The sequence below is a fragment of the Dama dama genome, chromosome 30 (genome assembly GCF_033118175.1).
Source record: "Dama dama isolate Ldn47 chromosome 30, ASM3311817v1, whole genome shotgun sequence".
Taxonomy (NCBI): Eukaryota; Metazoa; Chordata; class Mammalia; order Artiodactyla; family Cervidae; genus Dama; species Dama dama.
In genome coordinates this window covers 39339596-39360910 of record NC_083710.1, presented here as the reverse complement: position 1 = coordinate 39360910, position 21315 = coordinate 39339596, and the positions used below count along the sequence as shown (strand labels likewise).

General features: G+C 40.1%; 1 protein-coding gene across 10 annotated transcripts in view; it reads left to right on the top strand.

Annotated features, from left to right (window-relative positions):
* Positions 1-18935, top strand: part of ZMYM2 (zinc finger MYM-type containing 2) — a 61633-nt gene extending 42698 nt beyond the window's left edge. For 9 of the 10 annotated variants that reach the window (XM_061133360.1, XM_061133361.1, XM_061133363.1 and 6 more), the window contains 13 exons: positions 4305-4470; positions 5581-5615; positions 8111-8240; positions 8950-9065; positions 9595-9760; positions 10823-10948; positions 11746-11840; positions 13008-13176; positions 13426-13577; positions 15822-15936; positions 16558-16809; positions 17097-17217; positions 18272-18935. In XM_061133360.1, coding sequence (XP_060989343.1) covers positions 4305-4470; positions 5581-5615; positions 8111-8240; positions 8950-9065; positions 9595-9760; positions 10823-10948; positions 11746-11840; positions 13008-13176; positions 13426-13577; positions 15822-15936; positions 16558-16809; positions 17097-17217; positions 18272-18464 — 1836 coding nt within the window. In that variant the 3' untranslated portion in view covers positions 18465-18935. The remainder of the gene's footprint in view (positions 1-4304; positions 4471-5580; positions 5616-8110; positions 8241-8949; positions 9066-9594; positions 9761-10822; positions 10949-11745; positions 11841-13007; positions 13177-13425; positions 13578-15821; positions 15937-16557; positions 16810-17096; positions 17218-18271) is intronic. The other variant, XM_061133366.1, reaches the window with a different exon arrangement.
* Positions 18936-21315: the final 2380 nt, after the last annotated feature.

The window sequence follows — 21315 nt, the reverse complement described above, 5'->3', positions numbered from 1 at the left end:
TAGTGACAGTTATGTTTAATGTCAGTATTCTATACATTAAACACATTTTAATTATTCCTTGCTTTATTTTAAACCCAGCATATCTTTGTATAATATATGACATAGCATTATTATAAACTGTCCTAATTGAGGAGGAGTAAAGGTACTTGTTAGAAGTTTGTGAGGCATGCAGCAGTGATGATTTTAATGTAATCAGTAGGATTACAACCTACAAAATGAGGAGACTGTTGCCCCTCCTGATGGATCATTGTGCCCCTGTGGAGGCAGCCGGTACTGATTCAGAGTTGCTGCCTGTGAGTTTTCCCTCAGCCATCTTGTTTTCTGCACTTACCATGAGTCCACTTTATTCACTGTTACTATCATGTGGTCATCTTGAAAATGTGTTAAATTGAGTCCCAACCAAATTACATTTTCCTGAGCCTCTCTTCCTTGCCACTTTTTAAATTTAAGAACTCAAAATTTTAGATTTTAGTTAATTAAACAATGTGACCAATAATCCATAAAAAGTGCCTCATTAGGGAATGTTTACTAACGAGAGCAGGTAGCCCGGCAGAGCACACACACCAAGTTTCCACCTTTTCTCATCTTTCTTCTTCAGTTTGGGAGACCAACTAGAGTATAAATGGCTTTACATTTTTGTTTATTTAAGTATTTGATACTATTTAAAAAATTTTTCTGCCCATGTTTGTTTAGCTAGACAAGACATTTTGAATAATCTGTTCAGGTTTCTGTAGTGGTTTGCTTTTGGATTTAACATAGAGGTTAATTAAGTACTGTCTCATCTAAATTACGATACAAAGACCATTGAAATCATGCAACCAGGAAATGCTGAGAGTAAAATTAATGTTTCTTTTTCTCCCAGATAACTCTTCAGAAGGAAATAGGTTTTACTTTTCCTCAAAGTTAATGTTTCCAGGCATAATGTGAAACCAGGTGGGAGGATAGTTCTTTTCATTCCTGTAAGTTTTACGTTTTTTGGAGAAAAAGGATTTAGTATTGTAATAAAATGATAGGTAGGTGTTTGATATACAGCGAAGATAACTCAAGGGTCCCATGGTGTCCTAAGAATGCTTTCCTAGTACTTTGTTTAATAGAACTAAGGAGCTTTTCTGAAACTTTCTAAAAATTACAGATTTTTAGTACTGGTTTTGATTTGTTTTAAAAACCAGTAGGGAAGGGTGACAGTGTTAAATTCTTTAGCAAATGTCCAAATGGGTGAGTAGTGGGACTTTGAGCTGTAGTCAGATTGATACTTAGATTTTAATAAGCCTTAATTATGAAAGGATGACTGAATGAAGAATATTTTGGGCTTCTTTTCTTTTTTGTCTATAAACTGCTAGAAATATTGCTTTTAAAAATTATTCATTTTTTGACATTAGATTTAGAAAGGAAGTACCTAATATTCTTGCTTTTAATGTGCTTTTGGGTATAACTGACGAATTCTTAACACTTTAATGCTTTGCATAGTACCCAGTGCCCAGTCTTTTATTTCTGCATTCTTTTTTAAAATAAATGACTATAAAATCCTCAGTTTCCATTCCGTTCATGGTTCCCCCTTAGAAAATCAGGTGTGATTGGTAAAGTAGGGAACAAGAGGGTGAAGGTTTTAAGGATGTGGGTACATCCACCCAAACTGTCCACAACAGGTCACGGGCTTTGTCAGTGTAGTGTCTGTCCAGTGGCCTTCCCTGGCTTACTGAAGAGGGGCTCCTAGATTAGCTGAGAGGTGGGATTAAAGGTTACTGAAGAGGGGCTCCTGGATTAGTTGCGAGGGGGGATTAACATTTTTGAATTAAGAATTTAGTTTTTGCCTATTATTTAAATTGCTTGAAACGGTAACATTTTTTCCCCCTAAAAGTAATATACAATCCTCGAATTTCTACAGTGACAGGAAAACCACGAAGTGAATGATAATGCATTTGTTAAAGCAGAAACTTGTCATACTTAGTTCTTACGCTGTAGACATGTTAAGCTTTCCTAAGAGTTCCGTCTCATGAGTGGGAGACAGTGGTGTTGGTGTTGGTAGGGAATGGTCTTTCACGAGGTTTTCTATTGACCCGGGTTCCACACAGTTTACCAGGAGTTTGTTTGAGTGGCTGAGTAAGGGAGAAACAGCCCTAAGCAAGAGGCTCATAACCTCTAAAATTGTGATTTTGGTATTAAACTTCAAATTGGTATTGAGTTCTGTTATTATCCTTTATCCTTAAAAAAATACATAAATATTTTGTTTCCTTTTGAAAATTAGCATTAATCTTGCTCATTTTTGAGGGGAAGTGGGGTAGAAATGTTTTAAATTTGTTTTGAATTTTCTGGAAAAAGGGAGCTTAAGGTGTTGTTAGGACAAAATTCCAAGTGTCTGTAATTATAAAATAGTGAAGTGAGTTTATTGTTCAGATTCTTTGGGTGGAATGTGCTTGGTTGTTGGCACTCGGCCTATGGAATTACTATGTAACTAGAAACACTACTGTGTGTAAGAAGTCAGTACTTCATGTGCAAGTACTTTGTGTGCAAGTGCAAATTAATGTGGGTTTTAGGTGTTATTGAGAACCATCTTACTGCATTTCACATCTGTTAGAATTTCTGTTTCTGGTTGGCCATAGTAACTCACTTGGATTTTTCATTGTCTTTGTAATGGGGTGCCCTACAGAGAGCCTTCATTCGGATTTGTATCTGCTTTGACCCTGCATTTACTTCAGCATTGGGCCCTAGAAAGTCACTCACTGCCCTGTGAGTGGAGGGGGCAGTTGGGCCCTTGTTTTAGGTCCTTATCTTCACTTTTGCTGTGTTCTTGACATATAGCTGGTGCTTTGGCTTTTCTTTGAGTATAAAGCATAAAGGGGAAAAACCCTGGAAACCTGGAGCATGTCCGTGGTTAAAGAACAATCTCTGTTGGTGAGAGTTTTATGTAGGGACTTTTTCATTATCAAGTAAACCGAGACTTCGTTGATAGTGCTAATGTTACTGAGGTTACCTTGTAATATTACCAGTAGTATGACGTTTAAGCTCACAAATTTTTGGACGAGAGATGTGATATTGGCATCACTTAATAGTCATAACTTATACTGTCCATCTTCATTCATTTAACATTTATTCAGCAGGAGAAATACCAGACCTGGAGAAATAAAGAACCCATGTTCTAACTTGGGGTATGTTTGTTATATAAGACCTGTTTACCCACACAGTGCTTTGTTCATGTGCCAGCTAGAATTTGTCATGTTTATGTGTGAGACTCCCATGGAGGCAGGGAAAGGCTGACTCAGAATAGTGAAGGGAGCTCCCTTGGGGCTGTTACCCACCGCCAAGTACTTGGCATTTATTGCTTTGTCACAACTTCTAAGTTGATGGCTAAACTAAAGGGTAATTTCTTAAATTACAGTAGTTTATTTCTACTATAATTAGATAAGAACTAAATTATGAAAACTACTATCTTTAAAATTAATTATTTATACCTTTTGGTCTCCTCATTGATCAGGGTATTAAGAAACAGTGAAAATGGGCAAAATCTAGGCAGAATGGAATCTAAAAATTCTGTCCCTAGGTTAATTGATCGACCGTCAAAAGTACAACTTGTTTATGTATGAATTCTAGTTGGTTTTATTTTGCATATTAAGTTGTAGACTAGTTAGGACTGATTGTTTTCCTAGATGTAGTTCAAATTTGTGGTCTTAAAATTTAATTGGTTTTTAATTAATTAAACATTGAGTGTTTTAAAACAAAAAGTTGAAGTTCTAGGTGTTAAAACTGTATTTATGAAAGCCCTTCAGATTTATTAAACTGTTGAAACAAAACACTTCAAAATAACATCATTATTTTTCTTAGCATAAGTGCTGGCTTCAAAATTACTGTGGCCTGTACTGTTGTATAAATTGGTCTGTTACGAGTCAGTTGATCCTGGTAAGTCTATTCACTAATCAGAGATTTCCAGTGTAGTGTGACTGTGGGCGACTTGGACCTGTGTATCAGTGTGGCTCTCGGTTATCTCATAATGTTAAATCTCACTGGACCAGCCTGGTCCACCATTGTGCACTTGTTTTGGTTATCATCTTTGTAATGCTGGCCTTTGACTTCTGGTAAGTGTAGAAAGGGATTTTGACAATTAGCTAAACTACTACTTTTACAATTTTTGTGGATTTTACTCTTATGATTTACAGTACAGTTTTATTTTTTCTTTATTAGACATTGTTTTGTCACATTTGGCAATAATCACTGAAATGCTAGAACTCTTATAAAACTCATGTCTTGTAAAACATGTCTGGCTTTGTAAACCTCCTGGGAGATACTGACCCCTTCCTTGCTTCATTAAGGCTGCCAGGTGTGACTGCTGTAAGTCTCAAGGAGCCCTTCGGGAGAGGGTGCAGTGGCGTGGTGAGATGAAGCACTTCTGTGACCAGCATTGCCTGTTACGCTTCTACTGCCAGCAGAGTGAGCCCAACATGACGACCCAGCGGGGACCCGAGAACTTACACTATGGTAAGGGTCCCTTCAGGTAGTGACCTGAAAAGCCCGCTGAGCAGACCTGGATTCAGGGTGGTGGTAATGAATAGTTGATTTCAGGGTTAGTTTAACATCAGTTTCTGTGGTTTCTCCAGGTGGAAGTGCCTGCAGTGACGTTTTGCATTTTGTTTTTTTACTCTTAAAAATTTAATGGTAGTTGATAAAAAGAGTCTAGTTGGGGTAGAGAGAATCTAAACAGAATTATAACAAAAATTGTTTAAAAAAAATTTCATCTGCCTTGAATAGACAGTGAAGTTTTGGTGCATATATGCAATAGAATATTACTCATCCATAAAAAGGAATGCATTTGAGTCAGTTCTAGGGAAGTAGATGAACCTAGAACCTGTTATACAGAGTCAAGTAAGTCAGAAAGAGAAAAACAAATACCGTATAATAATACTCATATATGGGATCAGTAAATAAGGTACTGGTGAACCTGTTTGCAGGGCAGGAATAGAGATGTAGACACAGAGAACAGACTCTGCACACAGCGTAGGAGGGAGAGGGTGTGACAAATTGCGAGAATAGCATTGAAAACGTGACCGTGTGTAAGATAGACAGCTAGTAGCAAGTTGCTGTATAGCACAAGGAGTCCACCCAGCTTCTCTGTAACAACCTAGAGGCATGGGGGTGGGTGGGCAGGAGGTTCAGGAGAGAGGGCATGTATGTATACACTTATGGCTAATGTATGGTAGAAACCAACGCAACATTGTAAAGCAGTTACCTTCCAATTAAAAAAAATTTGCCTGTTCACTTGCAATTTAAATGAAAACCTTTTTCAGCAAATTGTACGCACTCCAGGGTCGATAGGACAAACAGCAAGAACCCTTTAGAAGATGTGACTTATTTAAGAGTTAAATCTAAGAAAATAATATTGCTCCCAAAGCAGTATATACTTTCTAATGGGACGAAAAGGGGAAAGAGTTAATTCCACTACTTAGCTCTGTATTTCAGCTCTCAGAAGAATATGAAATATTTCCATCAGTGACTATTTCAAAAAAATCCATAAAAATTAATGAGAAATACGGATTTAGAAAATCCTGAAGAAAGTGATATTTGTCTTATTTTAAATTTGTTTGTTTTTAGATCAGGGTTGTCAGACGTCCCGAACCAAAATGACAGTAAGTATTGCTTAAGTAAAGTGCTAAAGACTGATTTTATAATGTGGGCATAAAACGTAATTAGTCCATTTTAATCTGACTATAATAATAAAAGGTTTTTTTTACTTACCTGTTGAGATGGTTGAAGTATTCATATTCTGTTGAATTACCCAAAATAAAAACAGGTCTTTTTCTGCCTGCTGAGGGACACAAAGGTGGATTAGTTGTGGCCCTCACCCACGTCGGGCGAGATGACACATGAATACTCATGTCCCTGGGCAAGAGTAGTGGAGCGTTTGCAGTGGGCGAGCGTGTGTGGTCCGGCGGCTGTGACAGAGCTTCTGAACAGCCAAGCAGAAGGTTGCCAGTGGACGACGATGAGCCGGAGGAATGTGGTGTGCAGAGGTGTGCACGTTTGTCCAGACTGCCCCCTGAGGCCAAGCTTGGAGGGGCCTGAGGTGGAGTCCTGGGGAGCCGGGGCAGGGTGGGCCAGCCAGTGCCCCTCAGACAGGATGGGGTCTGTGCTGGGGGCCAGGACAGCACAGTCAGTGGAATCATCCCATGCTCACCAGGCACTTGGTCCACGCTGAGGAGTGTAAAGATGGTTGCTTCCTGTTGGTCCTCTTCATGGCAGCCATAAGGCAACTCCCAAGCTTGTTTCCAAGCTTTTGACCAAGGTTTCAAGACACCCCATCACCTGCACCGAGGAGAATGAATACTTGTCTCTTCCAGCAGCCATGAGACCTCGTCACGGGAAGATGGGAGGACGGAGGGGGTGTGACCTGGAGGGGAGCCGAACCTCTGCAGCGTCACTCTCCACCATCCGGAGTTCTCCCCACCTAGTCCTGTGAGCTCTGGGAGCCTTAGTTCCCTGCTGAGGAGTGTTGGAGGATAAGAGCTTAGCTGTGTAGTTGGGGGCGAGTCACTTCATGGTTGTCTGTGTGACTTTGCCCTTTGTTTGTAAGTGGGGCTTTGCTCCTTGCAGTGGAACCTCCTCAGGATCATTACAAAGAGCGCTGAGACAGAGGCCTGCATCAGGGAACTGCTGGGGCCCTGACTTCAGAGCTCTTTGCTCTGTCACCTCTCCCAGCCATGCATTGTCTGAGCCTCAGTTGCCTCATCTGTAAAATGGGAGGAGAAAACACCTGCTGCCCATGTGGTGCTGAGAGGGTTAGAGGGCTCATGTCATAAGGTGCGGCAAGGGTGCTGTGCATGGAGTCCCGCCCATGGGAGCTGTTGTATATAACAGGAGCTGTAGCCAGAAGGACGGCCTGCCAAGAATAGCATGAGTTTCTCAGAGTTCTGGGGCTTCCAGCAGACCCAGGGCCTAGTGAGGGCCTCTTTCTGCTTCCTCTTCCTGTCTTGCCATGTGTCCTCATGGGAGGGGAAGGGCTGCGGGGGCCCTTCGGTGAGGGTTCCAAGCCCATTCATGACCTCATCACCGTCCAAAGGCCACGCCTTCAGGTGCCATCCAGTTGGGGTTTCATCTTGGTGTGAAGTTTAGGGGACACAGACACCCAGTCCTGCAGCATTCAGGAGGTGTGGTGGCTGTCGTCATTGTAGTCTTCATTATTGGGGGTCCTTCAGTATTCGTTTTCAATAGGTATAGACCTTGCCTGTTGACTAGCAGGAAAGGAAGGAACTTTTACCAGGTGACCAGGTATAGTTGACATGGTGCCCTGTTTGCAGAGTGACAGGAGTGGAGCATGGGTGACCAGGATGTCTTTGACTTTGACCCCTGGTTCATAAGGGGCTTCAAGAGCATTTCTCTGTTCAGACCCAACTTGCCTGGGTTTGGTGCCCACATTTTTTCTGTCGCTTTCCCCATAGCACCTTTGTGTCTGCCCTTAGGGACAGGGCTTCAGCTTCCTTTACAGTGTGTGTGCGTGTGTGCGCAGGTGTGTGTGATGTGAACAGGTGAACAGGCTGAAGCATCTGACAGACTGTTGAGATACGTTTCTAAAATTACCCTGAAACACACAGCTTAAGGTTTGATAGCACTTATGGTAATTCTTTTCATCATTTTTCTTTTCAGAGTTAGTACCACATTAACAGTTTATGCAGTAGAAAAAGCCAGAGTATCAGAAAGCCATAATAATTTCAAGAATTTTTTTCTTTCTCAAATAAAAAGAGCCTTATTATTTTAAAATACTGGGTTAACAACCTTGCTTTTTCATTTAGGAGTGAGACTTGTCTCTTATATTTTTTAAAATTTTGTTGTGGGGACTTACCTGGCGGTCCAGTGGCTAAGACCCCACACTTCCAATGGGGTGGGCGCAGGTTCACACCCTGTTGGAGAGCTAAGACCCCGCACGCTGCGGGACCAGACAGTGTGCTGTGGTGGCTTGATGAGCAGATCTGTAGAGGGGTAATTACTGCGTTTTGCCGATAGTTGGGGTAGGTTCACATTGGTTCCATGTGTGTTCCCTCCCCTAGAACACACTGGATATTTTTTAATAGCAAAAGCAGTAAAAATTCGAGGCAGAAATAAAATGTCTCTCTTTGCTTCTCTGTAGGGCTCAGCACCACCCCCTTCTCCAACCCCCAACAAGGAGATGAAGAACAAGGCGGTTCTGTGCAAACCTTTGACTATGACCAAGGCGACCTACTGCAAACCCCACATGCAGAGCAAGTCCTGTCAGACAGGTGACCCAGGCCCTGCCCTTGAGTGACATCCGTAATCTTTTCAGCAGTGGCTGCAGAATAGATTTGTTGGGTGGTTTTGTCACTTTCTGTTGATTTTGCTTCTCTGGTTCTAGACATGCCTTCAGAGTACAGCATATCATTTACAGTCATTAATAAAGATCAGTGTCTACAAAGGCGTGCGAGTTTATGTCGCCAGTGATCTGGTTTCCTTGGGGGCCAGGGCTCACTGAAGTTAAGTGAGCTCGTCTGAGAAAACCATCTCTTTGAGTGTGATCTGTAACCATAACTATTCTGTTTCCTTGTCAGAGTGAGTTGAAATCATTCAAACCTGTATTTTCACCAAATTTAAATGTTAGCTGTATTCTGTTGTTTAAGTAAACCTTTTTGAGGGGAGTGTGAGGGGAGTGTGCCGGGGTGTCTGGAACCATACTATATTTCAAAAGATGTTTTCTTTTTTAAAAAACAAGTCTAGGGACTTCCCTGTGGTCCAGGGGTTAGGACTCCCCACTTCCACTGAAGAAGCTAAGATTTCCACATGCAGTGCTTTCTAAAAGTTAGAACGGCTACTGCATTCAGTTTTGTTGTTTTTAACCTAACTAATTTTGTGAAAACTGGGCATTTTTTTTAAATGGGTACCCAGGGCATTCTGAGCAGCTGGGTGGGTGGCGGTTGAGGCTGGTTGCTTCCTGACTGCCTTCTGTGTCCCCAGATGGCGACTGGAGGACGGAGTACGTGCCTGTGCCCATCCCCGTGCCCGTGTACGTCCCAGTGCCCATGCACATGTACAGCCAGAGCATCCCCGTGCCCACCACCGTGCCTGTGCCCGTAAGTCACACTGCAGGGTCTCCCCGCCCCCTGCCAAACGTGTGGGCTCAAGGGGCAAGGATGAGGCTTGGCTGTTTCTGACCGTCACTTGGGTCTGGTGGAGGCTCTGCCAAGGGTTACTCTGTGTTTAATTAGGTAAATAGTTCCAACCGATGTCTGTGTCTGCTTTACATATACTGTGTTTTGTATTCATGTTTGTTTTAGAAGAAAGGAAGATTTGTGAACCAGAAGGTTCACACATGGTATGGAGCCACATACAGATGTCATTACGTGTACTGCTGGGTCCCTGTGTCAGGGTGTGGCTGCTGGAGGCCCCTGGCGATGGAAATACCTCAGAAATTAATTTTTACTTAAAAAAAAGTAGCTGTTTGTATTTGGGGCTTCCCTTGTGACAGTTAACATACAAGTTCTTTTCAAAGCTTCTAACAAATCCAGTATTATGAAGTAGATCACATGTCAGAATAATTTTTAATTTGGAAAAGTACCTTGTAAGCAAGTGAGCCTGATGATAGGTCCTCTGTTCCCTTAGGTGCCAGTCCCTGTGTTTCTGCCTGCCCCCCTGGACAGTGGTGAGAAGACTGCTGTGGCCGAAGAGCTGAAAAGCACAGGTTCTTCAGATGCCCTGGGTACAGAGCTGCTGACCATGACGGACATGACTGAGGACGAGGGGAAGGCGGAAGGCGCCGACCTCCACAGTGAGCTCCCCACTGCCCGGGGTGGGCAGAGCGGGTGGGGGTCTGGGCTGGCCCCTCACTGAACTTCAGCCTTGGCGGGTGTGGGAGACACACTGCTGCAGAGGTGATTACGGGTTGAGACCCACGTCAGATCTGCAGTTGCTCTGTGATGCCAAGCCCAGCAATTCATAACCTATTTCAAATGGTCCCTGTTTTAATGGTTGACAAGATTTGGTTTTTAAAATCAAATCTAAATTAATGCTTGTTTCAGTGAGTGAGCTCAGACACAAAACTGACTTGTCGGAGGTTTTATAAAGATCCAAACTAGTATTTTATGATGGTTATCCCCAGTTTTGTTTTATTCATTTATAGTAAGGAAGTAAGTTGCATTATTTAAACCAGGGCTTGTGTTAGGGCAGTGCTGGCCAGATGGGGTAGCTGGACGCGTGTGTGCTGGACGCTTCTGTGTCTGAGCACGTTTCTCCACCTTTGTCCTCCTGTTCCTCTCACCCAGAGCGCAGCGCTGTGTTGGCATGAATCCCTCCTAGAAAGGCTGTTATTTTGTGCAACTTTTGTTCCCAGTGTGCGCATGTCTGTTTCCCACTGCACCCTGAACTCAGTAAGATGCCTTTCTCAGTGGGTTTCAGTACGAAAGTGTTTAAAACAACTGATCAAAACATTAGAAGGCAGTTGTAAATAAGCATATATTGAATGATGTGGAAAACCTAGGTCACAATTCAAAAAGAATGTTGAAAATTCCAGTTGTCTCTGCTCATAAGTTTATTTTTGACCAGAGATTGCTCTTAGCAATTCTCTATAGAGTTGTTTACTCTAAAAACATGCTTTTTCTCTTTGTAGAGGCGCAGTGAAAACTTACAGGATTGAAAGTTTTGTGTATTCATGATTGTCTAATTCAAAGCTTATAGTAGCTTACATTTGAAAGTAGCTGCATGCTCTTTTCTTTTGTGATAAATTAAAGATTCTTGTTTTGAATTTATAATTAAGTAGCTTTTCCCAGATTAAATATCAGTATTGTTACAATTTTCTGTTTTGATTTCTGATGATACTACGGCTTGATTACAGGTGTCATTATTGAAACGGACATAATTGGTTCTGACCTCTTAAAGAGTGCTGAGCCTGAGACCCAGTCCAGCATGCCTGATGTGCCATATGAGCCAGAGTTGGATATTGAAATAGACTTTCCCAGAGGTACTGAGCGTGCAGTTTGCTCTTAGAGTATGAAGTGTGTTTCTAGACTTGAGCTATGGGGTCATCATTGTGGTTATGAAACAATCTCATGTTCGTGTCATTGCCTGTACTGTTATTTGTCTTTTTCATGCAAATAAAACTCAGCAGTTTTCTTCCAAAAGGAAGCACATGTTGAATTGTAGGAGCTTAATTAACAGGATTTCCCAGAGCCTTAAAAACCTTAAAACTATTTCATTATAGGAACTTTTGGAGATAAAGAGTAAAGAAGTGTTGGCGTCTTTTTAAAAATTTAAATAAAATAGGTAGTATTTTTCTTAAAACCTTTTTGAAAATTAAGTTGACCTTCACAGGGAATGAAGATGTTTTTAGGTCTTTCGTTGTAAAAGAAGTGTATTCTGTTTTTCATTATTTTCTTAATCTACTTACAGCCAGTAAGTGTACTGAACGGGATGTAAAGCGTTTAACTTCGGAAAAGATGTAATAGGTTGAAACAGATTTGTGATGAGATTATGTAGATCTTATAATTGAAATTCAGGTTTTAGTAATTTTTCTATCAAACATTCCATGGAATTCCATGTTGATGTGCATTATATGTGTGTTTTAAGAGTCTGAACAGATGTTATCAGATCTCATAGATCAGGTTAGGTAGAGAAATGGTTGGTTCTCCAGCCAGCACAGGCTGCCCTGTGTGTAGTATTGTGCAGAGTCAGGGATTGGTCCTTTTGTTGGTTGAGTTTATGTGACACAAGCCTGTGCTATTATGTTTGGAGTGAAAGTTCTTCTGATTTGATTGTCAGCTGCTGAGGAGCTTGATATGGAAAATGAGTTTTTATTACCACCTGTTTTTGGAGAAGAATATGAGGAACAGCCTAGACCTCGATCTAAAAAAAAGGTATGAATCGTGATGGTGTTCTTGTACTCACATCACATCTGTGTGAGTAGTGAGCTTCAGTTGTACACCAGAGATACTGGTGGAAAGATACTTCCTCTTCCAGGATTAAAATGGCTTAAAGGTAAAGTTTTTATTACTTCATTTCTAAGTAAAGGATCTCCTGTTATAGTTGTAACTTCATAGAAGAGGGAATATCATTGCAATTTAGCTTTTATTTTTTATTTTTATCTTGATTAAAGGCTGACATACTTTCTACAAAAGTAAATTCACTACTTTTATAGCAGTTGATGCTGTTTTTCCCCCTATGACTTTTGGTGAAGTTTAGGTTCACAGTTGGTTATGTCTGGTCTCTGTGAAACCTTCCAGCACATAGGAAGATGGGCTGGAGAGTTCAGTCATTCAGGGCTCTCAGGCCTAAACAAACGAACAGGTATCAGTGTTCTGAATGTTTTATTAACAACTTTCTGTATTTCTGGTTTCCAACATAAAGCAAGATCTAAATAAAAGAAAAATATGACTTTCACAAATTTCTCTGTAAAGAAAGGAAAAATTGAAAGAGGAGTGAGGCCTGTGGTAGAATGAAATGGGACTTGTACTTGACACCATGCACAGAAATTAACTCAGAGTGAATCAGAGACCTGGATGTAAGAACTAGAACTCTGGGAAGAAAACAGAGGCCTAAATCTTGTTTAACTTGTGTCAGGCATAGTTTCTTGGATCTGACACTAAAAGCTCAGGAATAAGAGGGAAGATAGGAGAATTGGATTATATCCACATTTCAAGTTTTTGTGTGGCAAACAGTACATCAGGGAAGCAGGAGGCACTGAGTTATTCCCTGAGGTGGAGTCTGGGAGAAGTTCTTTAGTTCTCTCTTACATGAATATTTGGAATCCTCTTACTTCAAATCTTTAGTTTATTATTTGTGTCTTTATTGTTTCATCATCAGTCACTCTCAACTCACAGCAAAAGTTAATATAATTTTGTTGTACAAAGTAATTTATGCAGAAATACAGCATTCCTGGAGAGAGATTTCATGTTATAGGTAGCTGTTCTCAAATCAGAAGTTCCAGTCAGCTCTCTATAATTTGTTGAGAGGTGGCTTACATAAAGTCATGAGATAAATAGGCTTAAGGAAGAGAAGATGTGACTATGGTGTTTCATGACCAGGGCACCAAGAGGAAGGCGGTGTCAGGCTACCAGTCTCACGACGACAGCTCTGACAATTCCGAGTGCAGCTTCCCTTTCAAGTACGCGTATGGGGTCAATGCCTGGAGACACTGGGTCCGGACGAGGCGGCTCGAGGAAGACCTTCTGGTGTTAGACGGGCTGACACCTCGTAAGTGCTCTGGTTTTGTCTTCACTGTTTCCTGTTTAAAATCAGATTTTTGTTACCCACCACCTTTGATTTTGAAAAGGATGACTGGAACTTAAAATACATCTGAATTCTTTTTTTTTTTTACATTTGAATTCTTATATTGATTTCAGAAGGTTTCTTATTCTTCAGACAAACAGCGATTACTATACTATTCTGACAAATAGCAATTACTTCAGATAAATAGCAATTACTTTAAATTTCTTTTCTTAGCTAAGTCAGTGAAGTTGAAAGAGGATCTGCTCTCTCACACCACGGCTGAGCTGGACTATGGCCTGGCCCACTTTGTCAATGAGATCCGAAGGCCCAATGGGGAGAACTATGCACCCGATAGCATCTACTATCTCTGCCTTGGAATTCAGGAGGTCAGTAGTTCCACAGCTCTGAAATATAATGTTGTAAAGGAAGGTTGTTATGGCAGTTCTCGAGAAAAATGTTTTGCTTCAAAGATATTATGTAACAAGGATTTATTGGCTTATCAAGCAAGGCAAAAATAATTTACTTGAAATAGGGTTGTTGTTGTTGTTCAGTTGCTAAGTTGTGTCCCACTCTTTCCAACCTTGTGCACTGCAGCACGCCAGGGTCCCTTGTCCTTCAGTATCTCTCGGAGTTTTCTCAAATTCATGTCCATTGAGTCAGTGTTGCTATCTAACCATCTCATCCTCTGCCATTCTCTTCTCCTTTTGCCTTCAGTGTTTCCCAACATCAGGGTCTTTTCCAGAGAGTCGGCTCTTTGCATCAGGTGGCCAAAGTATTGGAGCTTCAGCTTCAGCATCAATCCTTCCAATGAATATTCAAGGTTGAGTTCCTTTAGGATTGACTGGTTTGATCTCCTTGCAGTCCAAGGGACTCTCAAGAGTCTTCTCCAGCACAATTCCAAAGCATCAGTTCTTCGGCTTTCAGCCTTCTTTATGGTCCATCTCTCATATCCGTACATGACTACTAGAAAAACCATAGCTTTGTTGGCAAAGTGATGTCTCTGCATTTTAATAGGCTATCTAGGTTTGTTGTAGCTTTCCATCTAAGAAACAAGTGTTTTTTAATTTCATGGCTGCAGTCACTGTCCATAGTAATTTTGGAGCCCAGGAAAATAAAATCTTGTCACTGCTTTCACTTTTCCCCCTTTTGTTTTGCCATGAGGTGATGGGACTAGATGCCGTGATCTTAGTTTTTTGTATGGTGAGTTTCAAGACAGCTTTTTCACTCTCCTCTTTCACCCTCATTAAGAGCCTCTTTAGTTCCTCTTCACTTTCTGCCATATAGTAGTATCATCTGCCTGTCTGAGGTTGTTGATATTTCTCCTGGCAATCTTAATTCCAGCTTGTGATTTATCCAGCCTGGCATTTCGCATGATGTATTCTGCATATGATTTACATAAGCAGGGTGACAATATATATAGCCTTGATGTACTCCTTCCCCAGTTTTGAACCAGTCAGATGTTCTATGTCCAGTTTTAATTGTTGCTTCTTGACCCCCATACAGGTTTCTTAGGAGACAAGTAAGGTGGTCTGGTATTCGCATCTCTTTTAGAATTTTCCACAGTTTGTTGTGATCCACATGATCAAAGGCTTTGGTGTAGTCAGTGAAGCAGAAGTAGATGTTTTTCTGGAATTCCCTTGCTTTTTCTGTGATCTAATGAATGTTGGCAATTTGCTCTCTGGTTACTCTGCCTCTTCGGAACCTACCTTGTACATCTGGAAGTTCTTGGTTCACATTCTGTTGAAGCTTAGCTTGAAGGATTTTGAGTATAACCTTGCTAGCATGTGAAATGAGAGCAGTTGTATGGTAGTTTGAACATTATTTGGCATTGCCCTTCTTTGGGATTGGAATGAAAACTGACCTTTTTGAAAATACTAGGGAATTGTAAAGGATTTTCTTAGCTGCTCTGCATACAGTTTTGGTTACATTTACCTCCACCATTGGTATTTTTTATGCATCTTGATGATTTCTAATGGATTTACAACATGCATCTTCAGTGACTCATTTTCGCCCTCCATGTCTTCGTGCCCTGTTATACACATGACACTCTCATGCTGTGTATGGTCTTGGTTCCCACCTCCCAGGCTTTGTGCGCCTGTCACATGTTTCCCTTATACTTTATTTTTACTCATTGGAGATGGACTTTGGTGTTTACATCATTCTTTAACAACCTTCACTGTTAAGGATTGTCATAGGAAGCGATAAGATTCATAAGTTTGCACTGACTTGAGAATGGAGCATAGAGAGCCTCTCGGACCGCTCTGTGAGGCCGTCACAGGTGTGGGAAGCCAACTCCTGCCCCGAGCCTCACCCTGCATCCCCTGGACCCTGCATGTAGCAGTGGAGCCACCTGCTCTGTTCTTACCTGACAGACTAAAGGCTCTCAAACTCTTACATCCTGAGCTCTTAGGTGTGTACCTCAGCTTGCAGTATTTTCAGGAACAGATTAATTGGTAACTTATGTTTCTTTCGTTTTCTAAGTATATAGATAAAGATAATTTCCCATTTTATAAGTGTGCTAATAGAGAGACATAAGGTGTTTATTTTTTTCTTAGGAAATAAAAGAGTATAAGTGATATACAATTAGTTGATTTTCCTTCAAGGTTTGTTTTTTTTTTTTTTTTTAATAGTACTTGTGTGGTAGTAATCGAAAAGACAACATATTTATTGATCCAGGATACCAGACATTTGAGCAAGAATTGAATAAGATACTCCGAAGTTGGCAACCAAGCATACTTCCAGACGGTAATGCTCTTTTAAATACAATGGCAATGACTTTCTGCTGGGATCTCCTTGTTTCTATAGAAAGTGTGGCTAAAAATAAGAAATAATTTAAATTAGGGAGTACTTATTCATGAATGCATCAGATTGTCCTTTGTTGAATTAGAACTGAATGTGATTGATAACTAGTGTTTATGAAGAACTTTGTAATAAATGTGACTCAATTTCTCTGGAATAAGAAAGAAACTGGATGTTTGTTTCTGAAGCCCTTTAGTAGAGATTCTGATATAAATTTTTCTTAGAAACCTGTTTTAGATATATAAAGAAAGCTTGTTTGAATGGAAATGACCTGTTTTTTTCCAGGATTTCTGCAGATTTAAATCCCCTTCTGACCACAGTCTGCTCGTCACCTGGAAGACCAGGAGCAGACCCTAGGCCTGGCCCCAGGGTCTAGTTGTGTAGTGTGTTGTGGTTCTGGCTCTGTGTTGTTTTGGAGCCGAGTAGGGGATGCTGAAATTCATTCTAGTTGCCCTGGAGTGAATGGAGGATTGGATTAGGTTTATTCTTGAGTTAACTATCTGTTCCTAGACAGTTACAGGAAAACTGTTTATTATAATTCTTTAAAAATATTTCTCTCTATTTAAGGGTCAATATTTTCTCGAGTTGAAGAAGATTATCTCTGGAGGATAAAACAGCTAGGATCACACTCTCCAGTAGCTCTTCTGAACACCCTGTTCTACTTTAACACTAAGTATTTTGGCCTGAAAACAGTGGAACAGCACTTACGGCTTTCCTTTGGCACTGTGTTTAGGCACTGGAAAAAAAACCCTTTAACCATGGAAAATAAAGCCTGTCTTCGGTACCAGGTGTCTTCCTTGTGCGGAACAGATAGTGAAGGTAGTGTAACCGGTCTCGTTTGGGATTGGCTGTGGCAGGGATAGCTGCTTCTTGCCTGACTAGAGGCCATATGGGTCCCCTGTTAAGAACTCAAGGACTGTCGCTTCCATAAGATAAGACGGCCCAGGTCGTGTTAAAATTAGGAATTACCAGAAGCCACAGCTTCTGGCTCTGAGCACAACCTGTCCCGTCCTTTGGTGTAAGAGCAGTGGGAATGAACACAGTGAGTCGGGTCACCTTTCTTGAAGGCTGGTCGTAGAGAGTTTATGTGATTTTTATTTCTTAAGATAAAATTACTACTGGAAAAAGAAAACATGAAGATGATGAGCCAGTATTTGAACAAATTGAAAATACAACCAATCCTTCTAGATGTCCTGTGAAAATGTTTGAATGCTACTTATCTAAGAGGTGAGTGTTTATGATACTTGATTTTTTTTTTTAAGTTCTACCACTTTATTGCTACCAACCCATCTCCCTCCACCCTCGTGTACACATGCTCAGTCATGTAACCCCATGGACTGCAGCCCGCCAAGCTCCTCTGTCCATGGACTTTTCCAGGCAAGAATACTGGAGTGGGTTGCTATGATACTTGATTTTTTTAAATGGTAATAACAGTTAGGTGCTGTGAATTTATCATTACCAAGAGGTGACTTTTTTTCATTGATCCTTTTTAAAATTTTTCTCTTTTCTTGCTTCAATTATAATATTTTTAGTCCTGTTATTATAAAGCACCCAGCTTGTATCTCCTAAGCATATGTTAAGAAATTGCTCTCTACTAAGGAAATTATTGCTGTTGTAAAGGGTCAGACAGTAAACACTGTAAGGTTTGGGGACTTTGAGTCTCTCTTGTAGCCAGTGAAATTTTTAGAGATCACAAATTATTTTATGCTTGTTCATTATTTTATATATGCACCCTCTAATTTTTAAAAGGTAAACATGAACTCAGACATGTATTTTCTTAGGTAATCAGTTTTATAAACTGTCCCCAGGTTAGCTGTCAAGAACCATAAAAACAGTAATGTCACCTCTAGGATGATTATTTTTATTAATTAGTATTTCAGGTGGTTTTGGGTAGCCCTGTGTGGCTATACCAGTATTTGGATCTTTCAGTCATATTTTATTCTGTCTCTGGAACTGGGATGAATCTTGAAGAATTATAATTGGCAGTGCTTTACTTGTTTAATGGCAGTATTAAAATAAGATTAAAAATAATGTTTCTATCAATGGTATCTTGGATTCGGTGAAATACAGAATTTAAATTATGCTGGGAAAATAATCTTATTTTATAGAAATTAACTTTCAGAATGTCTCAAGTGATAGAATGTTTAATGTAGTTAATCATGCATGTGGTCTGCCCATGTAATGTGGTAATGGTAGCAGAGTTATTCTTGAAAGAAAAAAGTAAGTTGTGAGGAATTTTGTTATATATACTGTGAAATTGACTTTATTCTTTCTTCCAAAGTCCACAGAATCTTAATCAGAGAATGGATGTTTTTTATTTGCAACCAGAATGCTCTAGCTCTGCAGACAGCCCTGTCTGGTACTCGTCCGCCTCACTGGACCGAAACACCTTGGAAAACATGCTTGTACGGGTTCTTTTAGTAAAAGATATTTATGATAAAGACAATTACGAACTGGATGAAGACACAGACTAAAAAAAGGAAGGATTCAGAAGCAGTCGGGATAACAGCGTTAGGCAGTCATGCTGCTAGATCTTCATTATGGAAACATTTCAGGTTTACTTCTCCTGTTCTGGGTTTTGTAGCAGTGCACCCACACCGGGTACTACCATGTAAATAATCTGTGAGTGAAGTTGCCATTATTCTATGTAGTGGTTTTAGGATACTTACAAATACATTCAAATTCTTTTTTTTTTTATTATTATTTATTTGATTAGGTATGTTTGTAACTTTTTACATTACAAAATATGAATGAGAATGTGCCATGTATAATTTTTTCTTGTAGTAAGAAACATCCATATTGCACCACTCTGCTGTTGCAAAGCTTCCTGGAAAGGGGGCTCTTCTGCTGGGTTTCTGACCAGATGGTTGTGTGTGGGGAGCACCTACTAAAAGTTTAGAACTTGCAGTGTCTTTCAGAATTTTTAAAATAAACTGTAAACTAATGGGCTGGGGTTTTTGTTTTGTTTTTCTGGGGGTTTTGTTTGTTTGATTTATGCTTTAGTTCCTAAAGCCGTACAAGCTTATATAGAGAGATACCATCTTTTGTACCAAAAAGAGATGAGGGAATGCTATTGATCCTGGTGTGGATGATGGTGAACTGTTACATGAGTCCATACTGCAGGCCGACCTCTCTGTTCCCCGTGTTAAAACCTTGGTGTCCTTTCCTCACTTGTGGCTTTCCGTAGCATCCCAAACAACAATTGTTTTTTATGTATACACACACAGGTACATATACACACTTGTATATATATGTGTGTGGGTGTATGTGTGTACGTTTGTGTACACGCACACATATAAAGGATGATGTTAATACATCATAGAGACATTTTCTTTGTGAAAACATCTGATGAAAATATAAAATTCTGTTTTTTATATCAACCCTAAGTGCCCCTTCACTATATAAGCATTGTTTTTCCTCTGCCCTTGAGGACACAGATCACGTTTGGGTCCCTGGATAGGACTCTGTAGCTTTAAAACTTTATTATGAGAATTTTTGTACCTGCCCTCATGCTAGGTAAAATTACGTTCAGAAATGCCACTCCTGAGACCGTCATTATGGAAAAGAGTGAGTTGAAATAAGATAGGAGCCATTTCACTCTGAGGATTAGCAGTACAATGACTCTGCCAGTTCAGGTGATCGGAGGGCAGAGAAGGAGACTAATGGATCAAGTGTATCTCGAAGGAAATCACGTTCCATGTTAGATTGTTTGGCTTTTTTAATTACTTCTTATAGAAGATTGCATTAAAAAGCTTTGTACTGCTGCATGTTGATTTATCCATTCAGACCTTTTCTTTTAGAACAAGGAAGTTTACATAAAATCCTACTGTCTAGACTGAGAAAGTGCCAACTGTGATTATCTTGAAGAAATCCTTTGGCTTCGACTTCATAGAGCTTGATTGTGATCACATGGTCTTGTTTCCAGTTCCTGAGTCACTACAGTGATGTTCATTATTAAAACTGGGGGAAATTGGGCTACTTTCCACAGTGGTTAAGCAGTGTCTGTACATCCCTTAAACATTTCTCTCTTCCTTGGGATAAATGTTAGTGTTCAGAAAAACGTCTCCTCAGTCATGATTTGGGAAATTTCATGAGTGTATTCAGCTGTATATTTAAGCAATAATTAACAGAAATATTTTTGGCATAGAAATTATAAGGTTCTAACTTGTTTTATAAGTTTGAATAACATTTTTGTCCCTTAACTGGTTTTATATTTGTGGATTTGATAGTCAGATTGACAGCAAATCTGATATTACTTAAATAGATACAGATTGCTCATTGTTTAATGAAGTAGGTAACATTTACAATAATACAAAATTTTTCTCATCCTCACCTTTTTAAGAACTATGGCTTTAAGCACTTTTCCTATAAACACATGTTGATTAAAGGAGATGAATTCTAACCATCTTTTATTCTTTGAGCTGGTGCTGTATTCCACCCAGAGCAATAACGTTTTCCCTAAATGTCACCTCATGTGTGTTTTACCAAATGCCATACATCCTGCTGTGGCCCCACTATTCATAGCACCTTGTCTTGCTATTTTCTTTCTCTTTCTTGTGAAAAAGGCTTCCCTCTTTTCTCAACAGAAATGTCCGCATAGTTCTGATGTTGATACGATTGAGGATTTAGAACTTCTGTCTGTCTTGACTGCAGTCCAAGGACTGGTTAACTTGACTCTCAGGGGCAAAAGAAGAAAATAATCCTATTTTGTGAGGACTGTTTGTTTTGTGAAACCACTTCACCTGGAGTACATTTTGTTGCTTCCTGGACCTCCTTGGTTTGTGGTCCTACATGACCGTGAGAAAGGGGCAATGAAATGATAGTTCATTTTGCTCCTCAGTGGTTCTGATCACAGTGCCCTATAACTATAATGTTGTTGCCTTCAGATTGCTGTTGCAGATGCTCTGTTTTTCTGTTCTGAAGATTTTGCCATTTAAAATGAATTAATGAAAAAGTTTTTATTCATATTGAGAAAAGTGAATTTCCCATGCAAAATTGAATCTTCATTAACGCTTTTCTTTTTACCTAGACTTCTGACTGTATTGGGTAATGTAAGATATTAAAGGACTTTTCTAGGCAAGAAACTCAACTCTTCTTTTGGCCATAACAGTACATTATTTTAAATAGTACCTAATTTTTTTCTGCTGTGTGGAGTTGTTACCAGCGGATTACACACACTGAGACAGGGAGAGGAGGCTGTGTATTGTGTTGTGCGTCACACGTCTGTTACTGCCTCCTGATGGGGTCTCATTCTGTCCTGGGCGACTGTGGCTTGCGGTTAGGGTGGTTGTATGTGCACCATGTTAAGGGTCACAGTGATATAGA